The sequence below is a fragment of the Cololabis saira genome, chromosome 10 (genome assembly GCF_033807715.1).
Source record: "Cololabis saira isolate AMF1-May2022 chromosome 10, fColSai1.1, whole genome shotgun sequence".
NCBI lineage: Eukaryota > Metazoa > Chordata > Actinopteri > Beloniformes > Belonidae > Cololabis > Cololabis saira.
In genome coordinates, this window is record NC_084596.1 from 20,643,361 (window position 1) to 20,665,987 (window position 22,627).

The following is a 22,627-nucleotide window of genomic DNA, read 5'->3' on the forward strand; positions in this document are numbered from 1 at the left end:
ACGTTTTTGACCATTGTGTGTCTGTCTACCATTAACAATGTCTTAGGGAGAAAGGGGCAGGGTGGAGGAGATTTTTCTCTCTCTGTTTTGCTCTCAACTCTGGGCGACTGGATTTGCTTGATTAAATTCTCACTCTGCACTGCATCATTTGGTTGAAAAATCCTTGTTGGACACCTTTGAATGTAAATGTCCTTTTGGGCTCAGATGCAAATGCTGACGAATCCTTGAGTTTGTGTGAAGTATGGTAATTGCCATTTGGTTTATGGGGCCAAGCTAACAACCAATTGACCCCTTCCAGCCCTGAGGAAGGACACCGTAAAACATGACGCTCCTTGTGGGCATTTCATGCTTCATAACACTTTTTGATGACATCATTTTTAGTTTGTTTATCCCTCTGCAAGAAATTAATCGTTTTGACAGCGTGTTTTACAATTTTTTTTAATTTATTTATTTTCCTCTGTCCATTTTTTCTCTAAATTATTGTGTTTTCTCTTTTCTCATTTTCAGGCACCGGATCAGAACATAGAAAACTTCAGTAACCATCATGCATGTTTTTAACCACCAGAAGATTACCGTACTTTAAAAAGACTTTTGGATGAAATAAGGCAGGAAAGCACAAGTACAGAAAAACAAGAGTTGAAGAAAACAAAAAGAACCCTGTGCTTAGATATGGCCAGCACCCAGACCAGCTTGAAAACCCCTTTCAAAGACTTGACCTCATTTAAAGGCAACATGAAGCGGTTGTACAGGGAGCGAATGGAAGACGCGCCCATCAAGAAGCGAGTGATTGCTGAGATCAACCTGAAGCGGCGCAGCTTGGATTCCTCCCTTCCTAAACCTCTGAGGGTGAAGAGGGAACAGACTGAGGACCTGCACCATGATACTGACATGGATGTGGAGGGCCGGGCCGAACTGCACGTAGCGGGCTCTGGTAAAGCCCTGGACCTGAGTCCCGGGCTCAAACACACGCTTGCCCAGTTCACCCTCAGCAGCCAGAGCTCCCTCGGGGGCCCAGCTGCTTTTTCTGCCCGCACAGGCCACGAGCCGTCCCCTGCTGGCATGCCCCCCCTGCCTTCTCCTCCTGTTTTGGGAGGGGGCCCTCTGCTGGTCCCCTGCGACAGCTCCACCGAACTCACGTATTCGTTGCTGGAAGGAGAGTCCATCTCCTGCTTTGTGGTTGGGGGCGAGAAGCGGCTCTGCCTGCCCCAGGTGCTCAACTCTGTGCTCCGTGACTTCTCGCTGCAGCAGATCAACACCGTGTGCGACGAGCTCTACGTCTACTGCTCGCGGTGCGATGCCGAGCAGCTGCACATCCTCAAGGTGCTGGGCATTCTGCCGTTCAATGCACCTTCCTGTGGCCTCATTACACTGACGGACGCGCAGCGCCTGTGCAATGCTCTGCTGCGTCCGGGAGCAACCTTGCCCGCCGACCCAAGTGGTAAGCTGTCAGCCCAGGGCCTGCTGAAGGAGAGTGAAGCCAGCTTCCAGGTGGAGCATCAGTGTCTGGGGAAGTGCCAGGGGCTCTTCGTGCCCCAGTTCTACACCCAGCCCGAGGCGCCCTGCATCCAATGCGTTGAGTGTCAGTTGCTCTTCTCGCCGCAGAAGTTTGTCATGCATTCACACAAGTCACCTGATAAGAGGACATGCCACTGGGGCTTTGACTCGGCCAAGTGGCCCTGCTACTTGCAACTCGCCAGGAAGTACCAGGAGACACCCGAGGAGCCCAAGCTCAAACAGCTGCTGGAAGAGGTCAAAGAGAAGTTCCACTATCAGCTCAAGAGATCACTAGACAAAGTAAGTACACTTCAGTGTAACACCTGATGTCTGCTAACTGTCTTGGTGTTATTTTGCATACAGTAAAATCTCATCACACTGCTATTAAACCAATGGGAGATTAATAGTGGGTCAAATTTTATTTATTTAGCACATTTAAAACAACCTCATTTGACCTTAAGTGTTTTACCAACTATAATAGTTAATATTATGTTGGATGATTTGCTTTTAAAGTCTCAATAACTGGCTTTTATGTAGTGTAATAGTACCATGTTTACTCTATTTTATATGTTTAAACACTCTACCCCACGATTAGTTTTCTAAAATTAGCAGTGGGCTGAGACAGGTGACCACATCTATCCGGCTTGGTCTGATCAGACTAGATTAGACTTATTGACCATGGCTGGAGAGGAATTGCATTATCTGTCTCGTCAAATCACCTGGAAGTCAGTGGGAATGCCAAAAAGAGGAGGCTCAGGAATAGACTTCAATACAAGGATTGATTACATGTCTCTTTTTCTTCTTTTTTTTATTAATTTCTTAAGAAAACCCTAAAAAGAATTTTCTAGTTTTGTCACTGTTACTTGAATTTGTCACTGATGACAACTACCTGGTGCTTTCCAAAATGAAGCATTTTCTGGTGTGTGATCTATAATTTAGAAAGCCTGTGAAGAATTGCTTGACAACCTGGGGGGTACCGTACTTATGGAGGTGACTCCTTTACCTGTAATCAAACCTTGAAATCTTTGTGACAATACTGCTACTTATAACCAAACCCAGCGTGCTGAGATTTTCTAAAGAGGAGGGTTTTATTCTGTCAGCACATAATCAAAGCCACAAGGCCAGCAAGTCTACAGAAAAGCATTCAGTGACGGAAAAGCTCTAGATTGTGTCTTTGCCACGAAGCGGTTTATGTCCTCTGATCTCCCTTTGACCACACTGGACATTGTGTTTTTGTTTGTTTGGTCTGTTCATGCTTGGATGTACATGTATGTGTACAAAGTAGTTGTTTATATTCGAGATTGTGGAGTAGAGACATTGCAGAGTGACTAAAGGCGTCCAAAATTATAGACAAATTCTTCTCCACTGTCTGTTTAACTGGATGTGCAAATGTGGCAAATGTGGCCGAAGACCGAGCATTCTTGTCCCATCTCTTTACAACAGTCTTTCTTCTGCTCTGTCTGGGTCTAAAGTATGCATCTTGGAAGACTCAGACATTCTTTGTCCGATGCTTAGACATTTTAATACCACTGGAGAAGCACAGACAGAATAAACAGCAGCATACCCAGACAACAAGGCAACACAAGCACCAAAACATACAAAATGTCAAGGTGGATGAGTCCTAAAGCCTCTGTGTTTGTATGTGTAAGACATTGCAACTGTGTGTTTCGTGTGTGCGTGGAATGAGTTGATAACTGGAAGCTAGTATGACACATCTTTGTCTTTCAGTCTGACACTTTGTAGCTTTCTCCAGCCTGAGTCTCACCATAACATGAGTTACTGTCATTTCTCTGTGGTGATTTCCACTCTGTTTTTCCTTCCTTATGGTAGGTAATTAGTGGTAATGACTAGATTTTACCATCTTCTCGCTGTTTATGAAGGTTTGGTGTCGTACATCAATAATAAGTAAGTACATTTATGTAAGTTTGTGAGGGTGAAGACTTACAAAATCACAAATGGCCATATTCCTGGAAAGATAATTACATGGAAGTCTCCAGGAAGCAGGTGATTTTTGGCTTTAAGAGAGGGTACCGCTTCAACCCCCTTCAGGGCGGACGTAAGAGCGTGTGAAAGGTCAGTAGCTAGAGAGGTAACCCTGCTTCTCTCAGTGAGAACACTGGTTCCCCTCCAAGTACAACTACTCTCTGTTTTGGTATTTGCGTAATGAAAGCGTGTTTGACTGAACAGGAAGTGAGGCAGACGGACGTGTCTCTCACCCTGAGCATCCTCCAGACTCCGTGTCCAGCCGCCTCCACTGCACTGGCTGTGTGACTCACACTTTCCACTTCCCAGTGGATGTCGGTTGAAGGCCAGCCAGGCAGCTTATTTAGTCGCATTACTTTTAAGAAAGATGGCTCTCCTCAGTGTGTTGGTTTAACCCCTAAATCGGACTTGGTATAACCCCCTAACGCAGACCTTTTCCCAGAAAGCCTCATTTACACGTAGAGTCAGTGTAGGGCTGGGCGATATATATCGAGATTTTAATATATATCGATATATTTTCAAACGCAATATGGTACGAGACAATATCGTTTATATCGATTTTAAAAAAAAAATTTGAATTTTTTTTTTTTTTTTTTTTTTTTTTTCCAATGATTTTGATATAGCTTATTTGGTGACAAATTGACTTGAATGTTTTATTTGAGATTTGCACAAATGTCTTGTTATTTGCACAACTGTCAACCTCAGTGGAAAAGTCTGCCTGTTACTGTCTACATTGTATTAATTACAGTGTATTTCAATTTAATTGTTATGCAGGAAAGGGATATTTGTTTTATTTTATTCAGGAAGCATTTTTATTCTCTATATACAGGCAGTTTATTTTTATTTCATTTGTTTTATACATTTTGATATTGTGCAGACCTCTGTTAATAAAGGAACCTGTGTGACATTTGGCACGAGGCTTTGTTTTTTTAAGGGTTTGCCTCAGAAAAAAAATGAAGCTAACAGAGATGCTATGCTATAATGCTTTGGGGGAAACCCCAATTATGGCACAGAAAAAATATCCAGATATATATCGAGTATCGCCATTCAGCTAGAAAATATCGAGATATGACTTTTGGTCCATATCGCCCAGCCCTAAGTCAGTGTGCAAATTTGCAAGCAATTTAGTTCTATCAGAGATCTCTGTGGCCCCAGAGAAGAGAAGAGACAAAAACAAGGAGAGTATTTTGGTGGTTTTGTTTATTTGTTTTCTTGAATTCTGCCGTAGCGTTCTAGTCCCATACCCTGTTAGGTGGGTTTGGATTGAAGAAGGTGCGTTTAAAAACTCTCATTTAAAAAGGTTTGTGCGTCATAAATGGTGCCTTGTGCCTGGAAGCGCGTTGGTACCGTCTACTGATCCTTGCTTTGTAAACAGAGATGGATTCCACTAACAGACAGCGACAAGTCTTGTCACATCAAATCTTCGTATTTTTCTTTTTTTTTGGGGTACTTACTGGAAAATTACTTTGCCTACGTGGGTTTTGCCAATCACTTCTACTTTAGACTAAAACAGCTCCAGCATTTATATATATATATGTATGTGTATATTAGGAATGGGTGATATTTTACCGTTCACGATAAACCGTCCAAAAAATTCCCCATGGTAAGAATTTGTCATCTCACGGTAAAAACGATAAATTGAGGAAATGAGAAAGAAAGAAAGAAAGAAAGAAAGAAAGAAAGAAAGAAAGAAAGAAAGAAAGAAAGAAAGAAAGAAAGAAAGAAAGAAAGAAAGAAATGAGTCTGAAAGAAATGAGTCTGAAAGAAAGAAAGAAAGAAAGAAAGAAAGAAAGAAAGAAAGAAAGAAAGAAAGAAAGAAAGAAAGAAAGAAAGAAAGAAAGAAAGAAATGAGTCTGAAAGAAAGACAGAAAGACAGAAAGAAAGAAAGGAGCCAGAAAGAAAGAAAGAAAGAAAGAAAGAAAGAAAGAAAGAAAGAAAGAAAGAAAGGAGTCTGAAAGAAAGAAAGAAAGACAGAAAGAAAGAAATGAGTCTGAAAGAAAGAAAGAAAGAAAGAAAGAAAGAAAGAAAGAAAGAAAGAAAGAAAGACAGAAAGAAAGAAAGAAAGAAAGAAAGAAAGAAAGAAAGAAAGAAAGAAAGAAAGAAAGAAAGAAAGGAGTCTGAAAGAAAGACAGAAAGACAGAAAGAAAGAAAGGAGCCAGAAAGAAAGAAAGAAAGAAAGAAAGAAAGAAAGAAAGAAAGAAAGAAAGAAAGAAAGAAAGAAAGAAATATTCCCGTTGATGACACTTTTTGTATTGGTATTTTTTTATCGTTATCGGGATAAATGCCAGAAATTATCGTGATACATTTTTTATTCCATACCGCCCATCCCTAGTGTATATAATGTTCAACATCTCAGTGGATCTTTTGCATTATTGGGAATGATGTGCCGATGCTAGATGCCTCTCTGAACCTTAGAGAGCACAATTCCAGCATAGTGAACATGTGTTGCTTATTTGCATCAGCCTTGTTTGTTGCGCCGTAATGACCCAGAGTTGGAAGAGTCAGATGAGAAAGCAGCCTTTCTCTGTCTGTCTCTCTGGGCAGGCTGACAGAGTGGCTGCGGCACAGACGGCAGACAGCTGCATCTCTCTAGTTTCCTCTATTTGCTATTTAGAAACCAGTGACTTCATTACCACAGAGGAGTGCAGCTGCACTCTCTGGCTGGCTCCTGGGATGTCTGCTCTTTCTGTCTGTCTGGTTGTCAGTCATTCTCTTGGGCTGTATCGTATTGAATTTTGGCCGGCGTGCTTTAGTTTTACATTCACTGTGCTGTATTTTCTATCACTTTCTTCCTACTTCTACTTCTCTTTTTAATCTTGAAATCCATCTTCAACCATCTTTCTTTTGGTTTCATGCACTTACATGTCTGACGCATGAATCCTTTGCTCATCATCATCATCATCATCTCCTTCTTCTACATCTGAAAGTTCTCCTTGTGCCTACTAGGGATGGGCGGTATGGACTAAAAAATGTATCACGATAATTTCTGGCATTTATCCCGATAACGATAAAAATGACGATAGAAAAATACCAATTCAACTCCACCTTTGTAACTATAAATCTATCAGTTTCTTTCTTTCTTTCTTTCTTTCTTTCTTTCTTTCTTTCTTTCTTTCTTTCTTTCTTTCTTTCTTTCTTTCTTTCTTTCTTTCTTTCTTTCTTTCTTTCTTTCTTTCTTTCTGGCTCATTTCTTTTTGGCTAATTTCTTTCTTTCTTTTTGGCTCATTTCTTTCTTTCTTTCTTTCTTTCTTTCTTTCTTTCTTTCTTTCTTTCTTTCTTTCTTTCTTTCAGGCTCATTTCCTTCCTTCCTTCCTTCCTTCCTTCCTTCCTTCCTTCCTTCCTTCCTTCCTTCCTTCGTTGTGCGTGGATTTAACACAGACCATAAATCAGCTTTACACAAAAACGTCAACGGGAATTTATCGTTTTACCGCGAGATGACAAATTCTTACCGTGGGGAATTGTTTTGACTGTTTATCGTGAACGGTAAAATATCACCCATTCCTAGTGCCTACGTGTATTTTTACAGTTAATGCCTGCAGGCCCCAATCAGAGAACAGTAATAAAGTAACCAGCTAAATGATCCAATAACTTCAATATTACATAAACAAGTCAACAACTTGTGTGTATCTACAGAGCAGACGAGAGGAAACGTCTGAAGAGTAGAAGAGTAAAATGAAGAGACTTCATTATTGTGGCTGCAGTTGATATTACATAAGTTCCTATCCGTGTTCAGACATGTGCATCCGTTTCCCAAATTAACCTCATCTCTGCATCTGTTGTCTCTTGGCTTACTTTTGAACTTCAGACAAGCTGAAGTCATGTGTGGTCGACATGCAGGTATGAAGGGTCAGAAAATCTCCATTCCCAGGGTAAGCAACTGATCAAAGGAGTCTGGGGAGGAGAAAGTTTCAGGATAAGCCAATACAAGTCAGTCTAGATATTGTTTCAGTTGCGAACTCTTTCATGCCTTGGTGGTCTTCCATGAAACAAGCCTTGTCCACATCTATTTGGTTGTTAGGGGCTTGGGGCCCAGCTCTCCTTTCCCTGAGTTGAAAATTAACCTCAGCAAGACCTGAGCTGAACCACAAATCTATCCTGTAACAGCCCTCTTATTTGGCCAATCGCATGCATTCGAGCTTGAGTTTCACAAGAAGACACCCATACACACATTTCTGTGTCTGTCTGTGTATTTTCCAAAGAACAATTATCCACTCATACTGAATAAACAGCTGCTCCTTTTAACGCTGGCCAAGAAAAACCTACAGTTTCTGACGCCTGTATGGAGTGTGGTGGGGGGGTCGCGGCGCGGGGGTGTTCATGTCCACTATGCACAGGCATTTATGCCTTGGGCAGTGTTTGCTCCCTGTTGTAAAGGGTTAGAAGGGGCCCCATAAGGTAGGAGGGACTGAACTGAGGGGCCTCTGGTATGTCACCATCAGGTCATTGCCAGTATTACAAAGCTGTAATAGCATTGCAGCTCACTGGAGGAGCGCCAGAGTCATTACTTCTCATTCTTTGTCCTAAAGGGAAAAGAATCTTAGGTTTTATATTTCACATGTCACAGGCGTCAGCTACAGTTCATTTCAGCATATGGATTAGTTTTGCACCATTTTACAGCATACAGCATATCCTCGGCATTACATCTCCACATTTAAACATGTCCCTTTGGTGTCAGGTGATCATTTTCCACCTCAGCTGCAGCTTGTCAGTTTTTATCGTTTCTTCGGTCGGACTCTCCTCACCTCATCAGCAGAAGATGAGGTTAATGTGCTGCTATGGGACTGAAGTGGGCTTTGCACAGCAGCCGGCAGCAGCGGTGGATCTGTCCAGATACAGAGGAGCCACTGCCACGTCTGCCAGCAGTCTTATAGACTAAACAAACTACCAGAGCCCCTCCCAGATACAAGTCCTGCAGGCTTTAGAAGTGACCAAGACTGACAGGTTGTTTGCATGTTCATTATGTTCTGGCCCTGCCCCTCAGGGCATCAGACCATTTTGTTGCTTCTGAGGAAAAATGAGGGTGATAACATGAAAAGAGTGGGCTATGTAATGAGCTACAAGTCCAAACAAGACTGTTGAACGAGAAGGCGACATGAATCTTTTCACATCTGAGTTGCTTCCCTCAGTTGTTTTGCATGAGACTGGAGTAATGAGGAGTCTTAGAATTGGTTAATTGAAGTGTTGATGAGAAGATTTACTGTCCACTGTCCAATCTCCCTGGGAGACGATAAGAAGAGCAGGTTGTGTATGTGTTTGGGGCTGGCTGTAATGGGAGGTGTACTGTAATGGGGCTGTGAGAGACTGCCATTATGCGTTGTTGTGTGCAAGTACAGAGACTGTGTTTGCATTTGAAAGACTCCTCTGTGCCGCCTTCCCTGTGGGAACTGTGATTAATGAAGATATAAATGCAGAAACTTGGAGATGCTGGTTTCCACAGGGCAATAGTATACACAGCAGACACACCCGCTGACGGACCATACCGACGCTTTATCTTCCTCACCTACGTTTTCGTCCGTAGCCTCTGTATCATGGATAAAGAGATAAACACAGCTTATCCAAAGGCAAGTCCCACTGGGCTGTAGCACGACACATTCATCACATGTTAAACACAGTTTCTACACTGATCAGTTGTGCCTGCTGCAAGAACAAGCAAATTAAGACAAAAAAGCACCTGTGTATTAGGAATGGGCGATATTTTACCGTTCACGATAAACCGTCAAAACAATTCCTCACAATAAGAATTTGTCATCTCGCGGTAAAAAACGATAAATTCCCGTTGATGACGTTTTTGTGTAAAGCTGATTTATGGTTCTGTGTTAAATCAACACACAACGTACGTGAAGGAATAATAATAATAAACTTTATTTGTATAGCACCTTTCATACATAAAATGCAACGCAAGGTGCTTCACATAAAAAGAAATTTAAGGCATAAAACATAACATAGAAATAGAGGGCATAAGACAAAAATCAAAGCAGTAAAGCAGACAATAGCAGTAAAGCAGCATAGTGAGGACATAACCAACACATAACCCAAAAGATCGATTAAGATAATCAAAATACAGACAGTATTTTAAAATAATTTAAAAGATCAATTAAAAGCAAGTGTGTAAAAGTATGTAAAAGTATGTAAAAGGAAGGAAGGAAGGAAGGAAGGAAGGAAGGAAGGAAGGAAGGAAGGAAGGAAGGAAGGAAGGAAGGAAGGAAGGAAAGAAAGGGGAGAAGGAAGGGAGAAAACAAGGAAAGGAGGAAGGAAGGGAGAAAAGAGGAAGGGAAGAAGGAAGGAGAGAGCAGGAGGAAAGAAGGAAGGAAGGGAAAAGGAAGGAAGGAAGGAAATGAGCCTGAAAGAAAGAAAGAAAGAAAGAAAGAAAGAAAGAAAGAAAGAAAGAAAGAAAGAAAGAAAGAAAGAAAGAAAGAAAGAAAGAAAGAAAGAAAGAAAGAAAGAAAGAAAGAAAGAAAGAAAGAAAGAAAGAAAGAAAGAAAGAAAGAAAGAAAGATGAATTCCCGTTGATACGTTTTTGTGTAACAAACATGGCAGATCTGAGAGTGAGATAGATTTATAGTTACAAAGGTGGAGTTCAATTGGTATTTTTGTCGTCATTTTTATCGTTATCAGGATAAAAACCAGAAATGATTGTGATACATCTTTTAGTCCATACCGCCCAGCCCTACTGTGTATATTAAATTAATCCAAATCTCTCAACCTGTTCAATGGCTTGTGATTTCCATATGGAGCCAGTTATTTTTGTGTTCTTGAGAAGTTGTCCACATTCTTTTTTCCAGTAATCACAGATTCACACTGGAAGTTAAATACCACTCGCTGGCCTTTGTCTCATTGTGACATTGTTGTTGTTGTTGAAATGGATTTTCGTTTTTTAACATCTACTCCACTTACTTCTAACCTCTAAGATCCTCTAACTGTTTATTTCCTTCTACTGCTGGCGGACCATCTAAGTCCTTATCTCAACGGGAGTCTTAGTGATGTTGCTTAAGGCTAGACGATAAAGAGAACTATTGCAAAGATGGATGCATAAATTAGGTTTTCTCTTCACCTGGTCTGTCTGTGTGTTGCTAAATACTGATATGTTTATCTCACTGTTATTCCCACCTGCACTGACTCTGCTCATGGGACTCATCTGTCTCACCGAGGTTTCTTATGGCAGACACCGGGACATAAACATACTGTCTGCTTTGTCTCATATCCCTCGGTGGTTCAAATGAGCTGCTATAGATCCTTTAATGGAAGACCTTTGGATCTGGATTCCCCGCTGGATCCTCCACATCCTCTCAACTCCTTCTCTTGGAATTATTAAAGCAGCACACAGTCTTTGAAATTGTTGACCTCCAAATGCAGTTAATTAACAAACATCTTTTATAAGTAATGTGTTTTTTTTGTGTTTGGATGCTGTGGAAGCCAGATTAAGTGTTGCATGTGTTTAAAACCGATGAAATGCACTTAATCATCCATATATCAAGCTAATACAAAAGGAGAAATGTAACTGTCCCCACACAACGAATTGGGGTCAGTGCTTTGGTGTGCAAATCTATGGCTTGTGCTAGAACAGCCTTGCTGCTGGGGAAACATGGCTCTCACAGAGTTCTCATTACTCTGGATTTTATCTATTGGAGAACATTGCTTTGTGGCTTAAGGTCTCGCTACATCTTTACCGGTTCCCATGACATGTGCATTTTGTAATCCCAGACATTTTATTTATCATCACCATCAAAATTAACAGACTGTGACACATCCGGATCCCTGATGAGGCCGTGTGCATTATAGTTCTTTCTAAGAGTGAGTCACATTTAGGGAAGAAATTTAGCCCTCAGCTGAATGATGCAAAATCTTGGCATGGTCGTCTTCTCTGTCAGCTGCTGTGGCAGACAAAGAACCTGCCTAATTTGTATTTATTCATTAAAGACAGTGCCCCTCATACATGAAGGCACATTGATGTTGGAGTTTTGCTCTTGTGTCATACAGGAGCTTTAAATGTGACCATATGATGATATCTTTTATCAGAGAGATGACACACACCAATCACCATAGCCACACAGGATATTGTGCAGATGTCACAGTCTGCAGTCTGCACTTAAAGGGTCATGTAATCAGACACACAGACATAAATCCCAACCACCACCAGCTACTTCCTCTCCTCACCACACCAACCCTGTCCTGCAGCATGAGTCACGGCGCTCCATCCGTGCTGCGGTCTGCTCCCCACTCATCAGCGTCACGGTGGAGCCAAGACAAAGATTTATCACCGTCCCCGTCTCTCACTCCGTTTGATCTTCGCCCAGGTGTGTTCACTTAGAGCTCTGACTCAACTGTAACGAGCTTTACCAAACCCAACGGTGCCTTTCCTGGGCTGTTGTCAGGCTTGCTGCAGACATTGACCTGTGCCTTCTGTGGTAATGGGGGAAGTCTAGTGGTCAAATTGACCGTGGCTTCAAACGTTGCCTAATTTTTTCTCTCTTTCTGACTTTTGATTTCAAGTGAAGTCTTGAGTTTTCCTTATAATTCACATTCAGGAAAATTAAATTAAAAGTGAATGTAATAAATGCATGAAGAGCATGAAATTACAAATAATGCTTATCAAAAAAATTGCTTTGGGGGAAAAAAGTGGTGATATGGTAGCTGGTGGATTTGCAGTGTGAGTGTGTGCTTTTGCTGGGGAACAAGTTTGAGTATTTGAGGTTGTGTGAGGCTGTTCCTCAGTACGAGTGGGATTGTAGACCACCTCGTCTCAATCGTTTTCTCTTTCAACCACCTTGTGTGTGCGCGAGAGAGAAAGAGACACAGATGAGCTCAATGGAGGCTGGACAGCAAATCAAAGCTACCATGCAGAGAGAAGCGGTGGAAACTTCAAACAAGCCGCCACTAGGAATGGGCGATATTTTACCGTTCACGATATACCGTCAAAAAGCTGATTTATGGTTCTGCGTTAAATCCACGCACAACGTACGTGAAAGAAAGAAAGAAAGAAAGAAAGAAAGAAAGAAAGAAAGAAAGAAAGAAAGAAAGAAAGAAAGAGAAAGATTCCCGTTGATACGTGTTTGTGTAACAAACATGGTGGATCTGATTCATTCCAGTTTTGCAGTACAGGTGTAACTCATTTAATTGTTTTTTATCAATTCATTTTAATTGGTGTAGTTTAGTAGCATTTAGTATCTTTTAGAGCAGTGATTTGGGGGCTCCAAAGACTGAATGTGGTGATAGATTTATAGTTACAAAGGTGGAGTTGAATTGGTTTTTTTATCGTCTTTTTTATCGTTATCGGGATAAATGCCAGAAATTATCGTGATACATTTTTTAGTCCATACCGCCCATCCCTAGCCGCCACATGTAATATGAATGAGACCTGATCTCCGTCATGGTACCAAGGGCCTGTTTGGGTTTAACAGCCTCTCTGTCCACTTGTCCTTGATAGATTTTTACCATCAAGGGAGATTTTTCTAGGTGTAAGTTTTATCTTTTGTAGTGACCAAGTGTATCAAGAGATGCATCTCCTTGCCCCTGCTTTGGTCTCCATCCGACTCTGCCTTCTTCTTCCGTCCTCTGCATCTCTCCCCGGTTTTATCATGAATTGTAGGAGCCAACCAACAATTGAAATTTACTGCAGTATTGTACATTACAGCAGAACAGGTTTCTGTGATGAGGATGAGGTAAACAATCTCTCAATCGATGACCGCACACAAGGTCTGATAAAGGAACTCCAACTCCAGCAGTAAAGTATTTCCGCCTGTCGTTTAAATGCCTATAGACTTGTTTTCAGGGAAGAGACAGACATTGGATAATTTAAAGCCTGTCTTATAATGATAAATGTGCTTTACAACATAATGGTGCAACTGAGGAGTCGTTCTGAAGCGGCTATCATTGTGCATTTGGTGGCATTTCAGCGGATGCTATGCAATTTATTACAAAAAAGCAGGTCGGACTATGTCTCCATTTTGTGCTTTCTCTGTGTAGTGATAACAGTTCATTGCTGGCTTGCTGACAGCCTCTCTCAGCTTTCAGTCTGCTTAGCAACGCTCGTCCTCTCCGCAGCTCTCTCACTTCCCTCTTGTCTCCAAGCACTCTTGAGTTGTTTCATCCTTTGGAATTGTAAGCCAAGTTCCCGCATATAGAAAATCAGTCAGGTATTTTGTTTTGGCTGTGGCAGTAGTGTTCCTAGTTGTGGATTTGAACATGTAACCTAACCATTGATATTCCGATTGGATGACAACCACTCCTGAACCTCGCTTGCCCTACCTACCGCCATCATTCTCAGTGTTTGTAGAGAGTTTCTCTTCTGTTTTCCAGAGATCACACACGTACATACATTAACACCCTAGCCCAGATGAAGCTCACATGACGAGTACAGTCATCCACAGACAAGACAAGGGCCCACTGGCCTCATTCTCACTCGATGTGTTCTCCTGGGAACATGAAGTGTGTCTAGTCGTGTCTCTGTTTATTTGCTGGCGGTAAACTGCGTCATCCTCCCACATTGCTGTTTAATGGAGCTGTTGTTTGATGGGAGTTTGTTAACTCGTACATGTGGATCTGTGTGTGCATGTGTCTCTGTCTGCAGGCATGGCTCGCTTGCATAGGTGAGCCCTAACAGCTTTGGTAATTAATGTTCAGGAGCGAGGTGCTGGGGAAGGAAAGTGGAGCACACATGCTGAGCTGCTCTGCTGGAGATAGTGAGCTGCGCATGTACATCACATTCAGACAGAGTCCTCTTTGCTGCATGAATGATTTTTAAATGTCTTCCTCTGGCTCTCATAAACTTTAATTTCTTTGTGAAATACTGTATATGTGCATATAAACAGGTCGGTAGTGCTTGATGTTAATCTAGTTACCTACCTTGGTTAGATATCCTTTCGGTGTCAGAACCTTCATAGTATTTTCTTGAACGACATGTAAAACCGGTAAGAAAGTCTGTCCTTGATTTTCTGTAATACTGCAGTAAAAAGAGCAACTAATTTACATTTTCATCTTTTCATCTCACTCTGGACTTAACTGTCCTTTACAAGGCTGAATTATATTTCTCAACCACAAAGCTGTGTAAGTATGGCTTAAATGGCATTATTTAAAAATACAGTTCAGTATTATTGATCACAGTGCTGCAGGATGATCATTTGAGGCATTACTGAATTCCCTTAGATTTCCTTTTCATGTTGTGATATCTGTATAGGAAGTAACACATTTATTACTGCAGCAAGGACTTTGGTAATTATGTCTACCACTTTTGTTGTCAAACTAAAAGTTACCAGTCTTAAAGTTTTTTTTTTTTAAAGTCTTGTTATCGAAATAAATTATTTGATGCGATTATTTTATTTTTATTTCTTTGATTTTTGATTTTATAATTTGTATAATATTTTTGGTTCATTTGATTTAAGACTCTTGGATCAAACACGTGGTCAGGCAGGAGGTCGGTCATTTTCAGCAGTAGAAATATTCTTTCACTACCTTCATAAATTCGGTGCCATAGATGGTGTATGTGTGTAAGGGGGGGGTTATGGTAGCCTGTCTAATGCCACACAGACCATTTGTCCATTTATAACATCATTACAATCCACTGCAGCAACTAGAGACTGGACGCTACGGTCTGGGATTCGACTCTGAAACATGAGAAACAGGGGAGTAAAAGAGCAAGATGAATAGAAAAATTGATCGAGAGAGCGTAAAGAGGTGTCTTTCATGTGAAGGATCCTCCAGAAATACTACCGCTGCTTTCTAAATTAAACTCCTGTCTGCCATAAAGCTGCAGTAAGTGGACAGTACATTGTGACTTTATTAGTGGGAGTTCCTCACCACCTTTCTTCTATAACTGGCTTCATTTTCAGCCAAAGACTCCCATGAACTGTGTCTCCGCCGGGTCCTATTGGTTCTAGCTGTCAAGGCTGCGTTGGGTGGATTGTAAAATGGCTGACTGGTACTCTAAGCAGTGGAGGAGGGAGCTCAGCACTTTGGCAGCGAGGCTGAAAGCCATGTGTGGATGTTGGACCGTCTAGACTTGGTGCCCATGTGGCACAAAAAAGCACTCAAGGCCTAAATCCACAAATAAGTAGGGAATTTGCCTGTGTGTATGTGTGCCTGCGTGTGTGTCCGAGACACGAGGATGATTAAACTAGCTGATGGTTATCAGCGTGTTTGTCTGGCTCTGTTCTTTCTCTTGTATTTGGAAACAGGGAGGAACAGATGTGTGTCTGGGGGAAGGTACAGACAGACAGTCACATGCTGTCTGTTTGTCTCCTCATTTGTCTTGGCGGTCTGCCAACCTTTTTCTTTTTTTATTTCCTGTTTCCCTCTGACCTGTTTGTCTAGCCGTCCACCTGTCAGACCTGTCCTCATCTGTGGTTTTAATACCTCTTATCTCTCTCCACAAAGCTGCAGTGGAAGAATCAAAGTTTAGTAATCCGCTCAGCGTGTACGTGAAACACCACCATCAGTGATAACGTCTTTCTGTAGCCAATATACTTGACAATTATTTACCCCAGAGAGCCTGTACCAAAGAATACAAAGCTTTATTTTTTTAATTGCCCCACTTTGCTGCCCGATTCTCTTGTGTATTTTTTTTTTTTCATTGATTTTGCTGTTGAAACAAACTGTGGCTCCCAGTTCATGGATAAATGGCTTATTGGATTAAGACCTCCATATAAAAACCTCATGGGTCTCTGGTGGGTGGGCCAGGTGGGACCGTCAGAGCACTGGGCTCCAGTAAAGCCAAGACCAGACCCAAAGGACCAGCACACTTTTCTTCTGTCAGATATCCATCACAAGACAAAGTCTACACCACACAGAGCAACCTTTTTTTTTTTTTTGTGTGTGTGGTCTGAGGAAAAAGTGACTTAAAAGACAAAAATGTCTGTATCACTCATTGAGGCATCTCCGGTATGTTCTCATTGCACCCTTCAGTCAGGAAGTATATTTCTTCATATCTCCACCTTGATCTTTGACACAGTTAATGATTGCAGCAGTACAGGATGTGGTCTAGAAACAGACAGGGTGTGACCAAGTGTCTCATTCTAGTGTTTCAGTACGTATTCCTCCATTCCTCTTTCGATGTAGAATAAAATGGAGCACCAGTAAAGGAGGTTTACGCCTCCCTGCTAGAGGAAAAGGGGAGTAAGCTTCTTTTTTTTCACTACCTCCTGATATGCTCACCATTCTGAATGCCATGCACATGAACGGTCCAGAAAGGTGTAGAAGAAATGTCAAAAAAGGAGAATGAGTGCCACAGTTAGTTTTGGTGAACCCCTCCATATTGTGACGCCTTCCCCAGTTTTCATACTCAACTGCTGATGTCAAGGTTTGACCAGATGTGAAGATAATTGTCTGTGTTTGAGGGTTCAGAAGGGATTTTAACAGCACACACAGGCCTGCTGCCATGGGATGAAAGGTCAGACAAAAGCTCGTGAACTCTTTATTGTGGCCTAGATAAGATTTGCCATCAGGCTTGTCGAGACTAGTTGTTTGTGTTTTTTTTAAATTATATCCTGGGTGGGGTTTTGCAACTTCGCCATGATTTTAGTGGCTTATTACTGACTGAAACATTGATTTAAATTTTTGTTTTCAATCAGAGAAAAGATAAGAAATCTATACAAGGTATTTCTCCTCAGTTCTGTTCAAGAAGTTTGCACAAGCTCATTTTCGTTTTCAACTTGGTAGAAACTCAACATCCGTCTCACAAACAAAGCCGTCTAAACGAACTTCCTTTCATTTTAAAAAGCAAAACATTTTATGCATTGTAAATCTAGACCCAAATTGTTTGCATGTCTATGAAATAGGCAAACTGCATATTTGTTTTATTATGCATGTGTGGAGACAGCTCGGGTATTTATAGCCAAGAGTAAGAGTGTGTGTGCGTGCGGCTGTTGCTCTGAGACAGCAGTCATCTGGAGAGTCCACGTGACCGGGGAGGAGTGGAGCTTGACCTCAGACTTGCTTGCGCTCTGTGTGGCAGTGTGTCAGACTGTGCCTTTGGCACCTTTGCCTTTAGCTGAAGATCATGTAACTTGCACTCAGAATAGACCAAGTAGAAACCAGTTCTTCCTTCCTGTCTGTTCTGCTGAGCACAATGATAAAGACTAATGCTTATATCCTCTACAATGTAGAAATCGGGTAGTTGTCTTTTGTTTTTGTTCTTTTTTTTTGTCATCTGTTTGCACGTTGCGGGGGGATTAAAAGCATTCACCTCCAGCAGAAAAAAGCTTAGTGAATAATATCCTGGTGGACTGGATGTCAAGCCAATTAAGGAATCGTCTGCTCTCTTTATTTAATTTGTACCCTAACACTGATACACAACTATATGAATAAAAACGTAAAAAAATGGCAACATGAATAATTTTAAAAAGAAATAAGAGAGGAAACTGCGCATTAAAAATGGTCCAAGTTAGATGTTTTGCCATTTGCCATAGAAAAACGGCTGACGTGCTTGATCTCTCTCCTTGTTTAGCTGTGTATGCAAGTATAAATTATACAGTAATGTTGACTCATGGATGTGTGTAAAACAGAGACTTGTTATTGTTGGATTTAACGGCACTCAAAACGCCACTTTTTGTTATATTAGCGGGCCTGCTGCAGAAGTGTCACGTGCGCTCATGGTCGGGAGACTCAACTGGAGCCTTGGAAATGGGTCATTGTAGGAGTTCACATGGCTGTGTGTGACTGGAGCAGTGGGCTCCATCGTGCTGTGTGTGTGCGCGTGTGTGTGCGGGTTTAGCCGCAGGAGCAAGCAGACGGCAGGTGATTAGGAACAACAGGGCAGAGTTCAGATGAGCGAGTGTGTGGAATGCTAATCCTCATTGTCATAAGGCGAGCCTCAGTCTGACAAAGGGCTACAGACATGCAGGGTTAAGGGTTGTTTGTAGTTATAACATTTATGTGTGTGTGTGAGTGTGTCGTAGGAGCAACCCAGATAAGAGAAGTGCTTCATTACTGCAGATTAGGACAGAGTGGCAGCTTGGTGTGTGTGTGTGTGTGTGCGCATGTGGATGTGTGTTAATAAAACAAAGTTGGGGTGGAAGGGGAGAGATAGGACAGGAACAGTTGTGTTGAAATGTGTAAATGCTCGCACCGGCACACATTCATTAAAAAAGAGAGGGCAGATAGGAGCAGTGGCGAGAGTTTGCTTATGTGTGTGTGGTGATGTAGGGTGGGGGATCTGCGTGGGTGTTAAACTGTCAACGTCAGGTGAGCAGGACTCACCGGAAGAGAAAGGAAGCCATTAGTCAAGTGCGTGCGTGCGTGCGTGCGTGCGTGCGTGCGTGCGTGCGTGCGTGCGTGCGTGCGTGCGTGCGTGCGTGCGTGCGTGCGTGCGTGCGTGCGTGCGTGCGTGCGTGCGTGCGTGCGTGCGTGCGTGCGTGTTATAGTCACATACTTAAACACTCATGTGTAGACTGCCTCTTTTACTCGCCCTCTCTGTTTACACTTCGGTCTGAACCATACACCTAGCTCTGAGTCCCCAAACTGAGGACCCAACAAGAAATGTTCTCTCACACACACACACACCCATCCCCCTCTTATTGTCCGGTCAGCCTGATTAGTCCTCATTGATACAGGCAAACACACATTTAATGAGCTACTCTGGTCCCGGTAACCGAGCATCTGGAGTCTTGAGGGTCAAGTAAATGAAAGACCTACAAATGACCTGGAGTTTGTCAGGTTGTCTGTGTTTGTCACACACACAGAGTGAGAAAAAACTAGTACAGAGTGCTCCCAATAAACAGGGTTACACGCACAAGAAGTGAGCGAGAAAGGACCAAACACGTCTCCCCACTACTGCAGTGGGCTTTTTTTTTCTTTGCCCATTTCTGTCAACTCTTCTTTACTCCTCTCCTCCCCTCTATCTCTAGCTTGTCCCATCATTCCACCCTCCCTCGGCTAACTCTTTGCCCCCTCCCTCTTTCCTCTGAGTGCTGCAGTGCTGCCTTCTGGAGAGCAAAAGAGAGAGAGAGAGAGAGAGTGCCAGAGAGAGAGAGAGAGAGCGAATGAATAACCACCAACCACAAGTAGTTGTAAATGGACGAGCCCCCTTCTGTGTACACACACACACACACCTGGCGATGCATGCAGCTCCAGCCTTTTACATTTGCATGCACATGCTCATTCATCCATGTCCTTGAAAATAAGGGGACTATCCCTGACATGCAGCACAACAGTAGATCACACATACCTTGGTGGAAGCTGTAGTTTTTGTTTTCAGAAACATGCACATTGAAATGTTTGCGTTTACATGCGATTTAGCCACATTTTTCAGATGTGAAAAATGTCCTTTGTGGGTTGTCAAATAGCTTCTTTTCTTGCAATAATTTAAAGCTGAAATAAGACTTGAAATAAAATTTGGACTGTGAAAGCAGCCCGGCATTAAAAAAAAATCTTGGCGATGGAAAACATTTGGTACTGGATAAATGTGATTTTATAAAATCTGGAATATGTTTTGAAGTTATATAAGACAGTGAAATTAATAGATTTTTGAGAATGCTAAGAAATCAATTCTTTCTTGTTCTTAGTTTTTGTTTATTTGGCTTAATTCTTCTGAGGCTGTTTAGCCGTCACAATGACGGTGTTCTTCTGCCAATGGAAAAGTAATGCAGACGAGAGGCTGCTGGTTTGCTATTCACCGTGTCTAATTTTGTTTGTGTGTGTGGATAAATGGTTATGGATAGCTTTAAACGTCTAATAAGTCAATTATTGATGCTTTCCAAAACCTTTGTCTCATCTTTCTCTTGTGTGTGCTACTTTTCACTGGATTCCTTTTCCTCTTCCTATCCTCTTCCTCTGTAACTCCTCAGTCCCGCTATTCTGTTTAGGCGCGTTTCCACTAGCAGGAGTTCAGGAACCTCTAACAGGCCCGGCCGCCTCCTCGGCCCCTTCAGCCGCGTGTTTCCATTACACCGTCGCGCCACACAAGAACCTTTGACTGAAAAAATAGCAAATGTTTTGCAGTTCACAAACGGCCGGCAGAAGAATGAAAAGAAGCAGAAACGTGTGACCAAGGGATGCTACTTGCGTCGTTTTTTTTTTACAGTGGTCATAGCGATTGAGATTAAAAGAACCCTCCCATCGGATATTGTAATATGACAGCAAGACCTGAACCGAGTCGTCGGTCCATCCATTGTTTTTTTCATGTGCTCTCTAACTGCATCAAATGTACTTGTAGCAAAATGTCTGTGGTCCAAATGCTTAAATGATTTGTGGTCACATGAGAGGGCTGAATGTAATTTCCTGCTTTTAGAATACCCAATCAGCAGAGACCACCCAGCAGGTAGCCTCATACTACAGGGCCGTTTTTTGGCCCCGTAAAGTTTCCTGGAGTCCACATTACCGTGGATGTGGCTGTTCCTGGTAATGGAAACACGCGCGAGCGGCCCGGTGCTGAAAAATCTATCTGGAACGCTCGCTAGTGGAAACGCGGCTTTTACATCTCCCTCCTTTAGTGACCCTGCGTCTTTTGGTGTGGACTGCCAAGCCGTGCTGTAAATTAGTATTCCTCTGGTGCCGTTGCTATCTGTCTCTTGAGTTCCACGGGCCCTTGAGAGTGTGTGCGTGTGTTGTCAGGTCTGTCTGTCACAGATAAGCATCAGCTCTGTCAGCTCGTGGCCTCTCACTGAGCTTGCCCTCTGTTTGCTTAAAACACACACACTCTCTCTCTCTCTCTATGACACACAGACAGCACAAGAGACAGCAGCATTATTTACCGAACACACTCAGTGACGCCGAGGAAGGTACAAAGCTGAAACTGTCACACCAAAACATTTAGACACACAAATTTACATCTGTACGTTAGGTGAAAGGCTAGTTCCTGCTGTGTTGCGTGCACAGCAGTAACTCAAACATGTGTGTAAGCATGAGGAAAAGCCTTGTTGACTATCAGAGTGGCTTTTCTTGTGTTTTATTTATAGTCCTTTTCCCCACAAGCCTTTTTTTCTGCTGTAGTGTATCATGGCGGGGTCAGCCTTTACCTGACTAAAAGATGCCCCCTTTAAATGCCATTTGTTTCAATTTTCTCACCTGGATGTCATTTGTCTTTTATCTAGCCTTTTAAATGCCATAACGCTTTGTTTTTCTTCTCTGCCTGTGTGCTGCTTGTAACATTTTTCCCTTGTCCTTGCTCTTCCCCTTGATCCTATGTTTCCTGAAAGAGTCTGTTCTGTGGTGCACTTTCTGTTCCACTATCTCACTTTTTGTCTGTGCTAGCCTTGGGGTGTGTTTGCTTATTAATTCAGCCACTCACTCTCTCTCTCTCTCTCTCTCTTGTTGTTTCTCAGAAGGCCGGGGAGGAAGAGGAGAGCAAGCTGAAGAAGTCCTCTGCAGATCTCTGCACTGCTAATGACAAGTTGGCTGATGCTGACCCTGTGAGAAAGGTCAGTTATTGTTTCCCCTCCTTGTATGCATCCACGCGTCTCCCCGTCACCTCCGAGCCCTCCTTTCACCCTCCTCTACACAGAGGTCGCTTCTCAGGGTCACTACCCTCACCCTCGCTGGCAGACACAGCCCATATTTGTTCATCCGTCCATAGTGGCACACTTCTCCCCCGCCCTCTCCTTTCAGGAAATACTCATGCAGCTGCTGCATGTCCCTGCTCTTCACCTCCCCCTACTGCTGCACACACGTTAACATGCAGGGAGGAGTGTCTTTATCACCATTATCTTCTCTGACTTGTGAACATACAAGCAAAGTGTCTCTGCTGAAGTGTGATGGATGATCCTTCACTCACATCTCACGTGTGTGCATGCATATTATCTTTATCAGATTACAGCTCCAAAGCTCTATGTGGAGTAAATCCCATTCCCTTCTGTCCCCGCGTTATCTCTCCGCGTATTCATATGTACGCACGCGTGTGTGCATCTGATTGGAACTCTAAAAATTCAAATTTGGACCGAAGAAATACTTTGATTTTTCTTCTAATAAAACAGCAGCTTAAAAATACCGTTTGTTTATGTGTTTTTGGGTTTTTCTTTTCCACAGGGAAAACAATCTCCACCCACTTTGGTGTTTAATCAGCTTTTCACGGACATCAAGGAGGAGCCAGGACACCCCACCCTGGTCCATCCCAGGTACTACACCATATGTAGCTCATTTCATCTACACTGACACACAGTTGGAGGGTTTCACCTGTCACGTACGCTTTATTACCACAATACAATGTTTATCGGTTATTGTTAAA

General features: G+C 42.4%; 1 protein-coding gene across 2 annotated transcripts in view; it reads left to right on the plus strand.

The window, feature by feature from the left end:
• Nucleotides 1–511: 511 nt before the first annotated feature.
• Nucleotides 512–22,627, plus strand: part of skila (SKI-like proto-oncogene a) — a 33,973-nt gene continuing 11,857 nt past the window's right edge. Inside the window, exons 1-3 of one of the 2 annotated variants that reach the window (XM_061731974.1) lie at nucleotides 512–1,794; nucleotides 21,729–21,824; nucleotides 22,429–22,517. In XM_061731974.1, the coding sequence (XP_061587958.1) occupies nucleotides 670–1,794; nucleotides 21,729–21,824; nucleotides 22,429–22,517 (1,310 nt within the window). In that variant the 5' untranslated portion in view covers nucleotides 512–669. The remainder of the gene's footprint in view (nucleotides 1,795–21,728; nucleotides 21,825–22,428; nucleotides 22,518–22,627) is intronic. The other variant, XM_061731975.1, reaches the window with a different exon arrangement.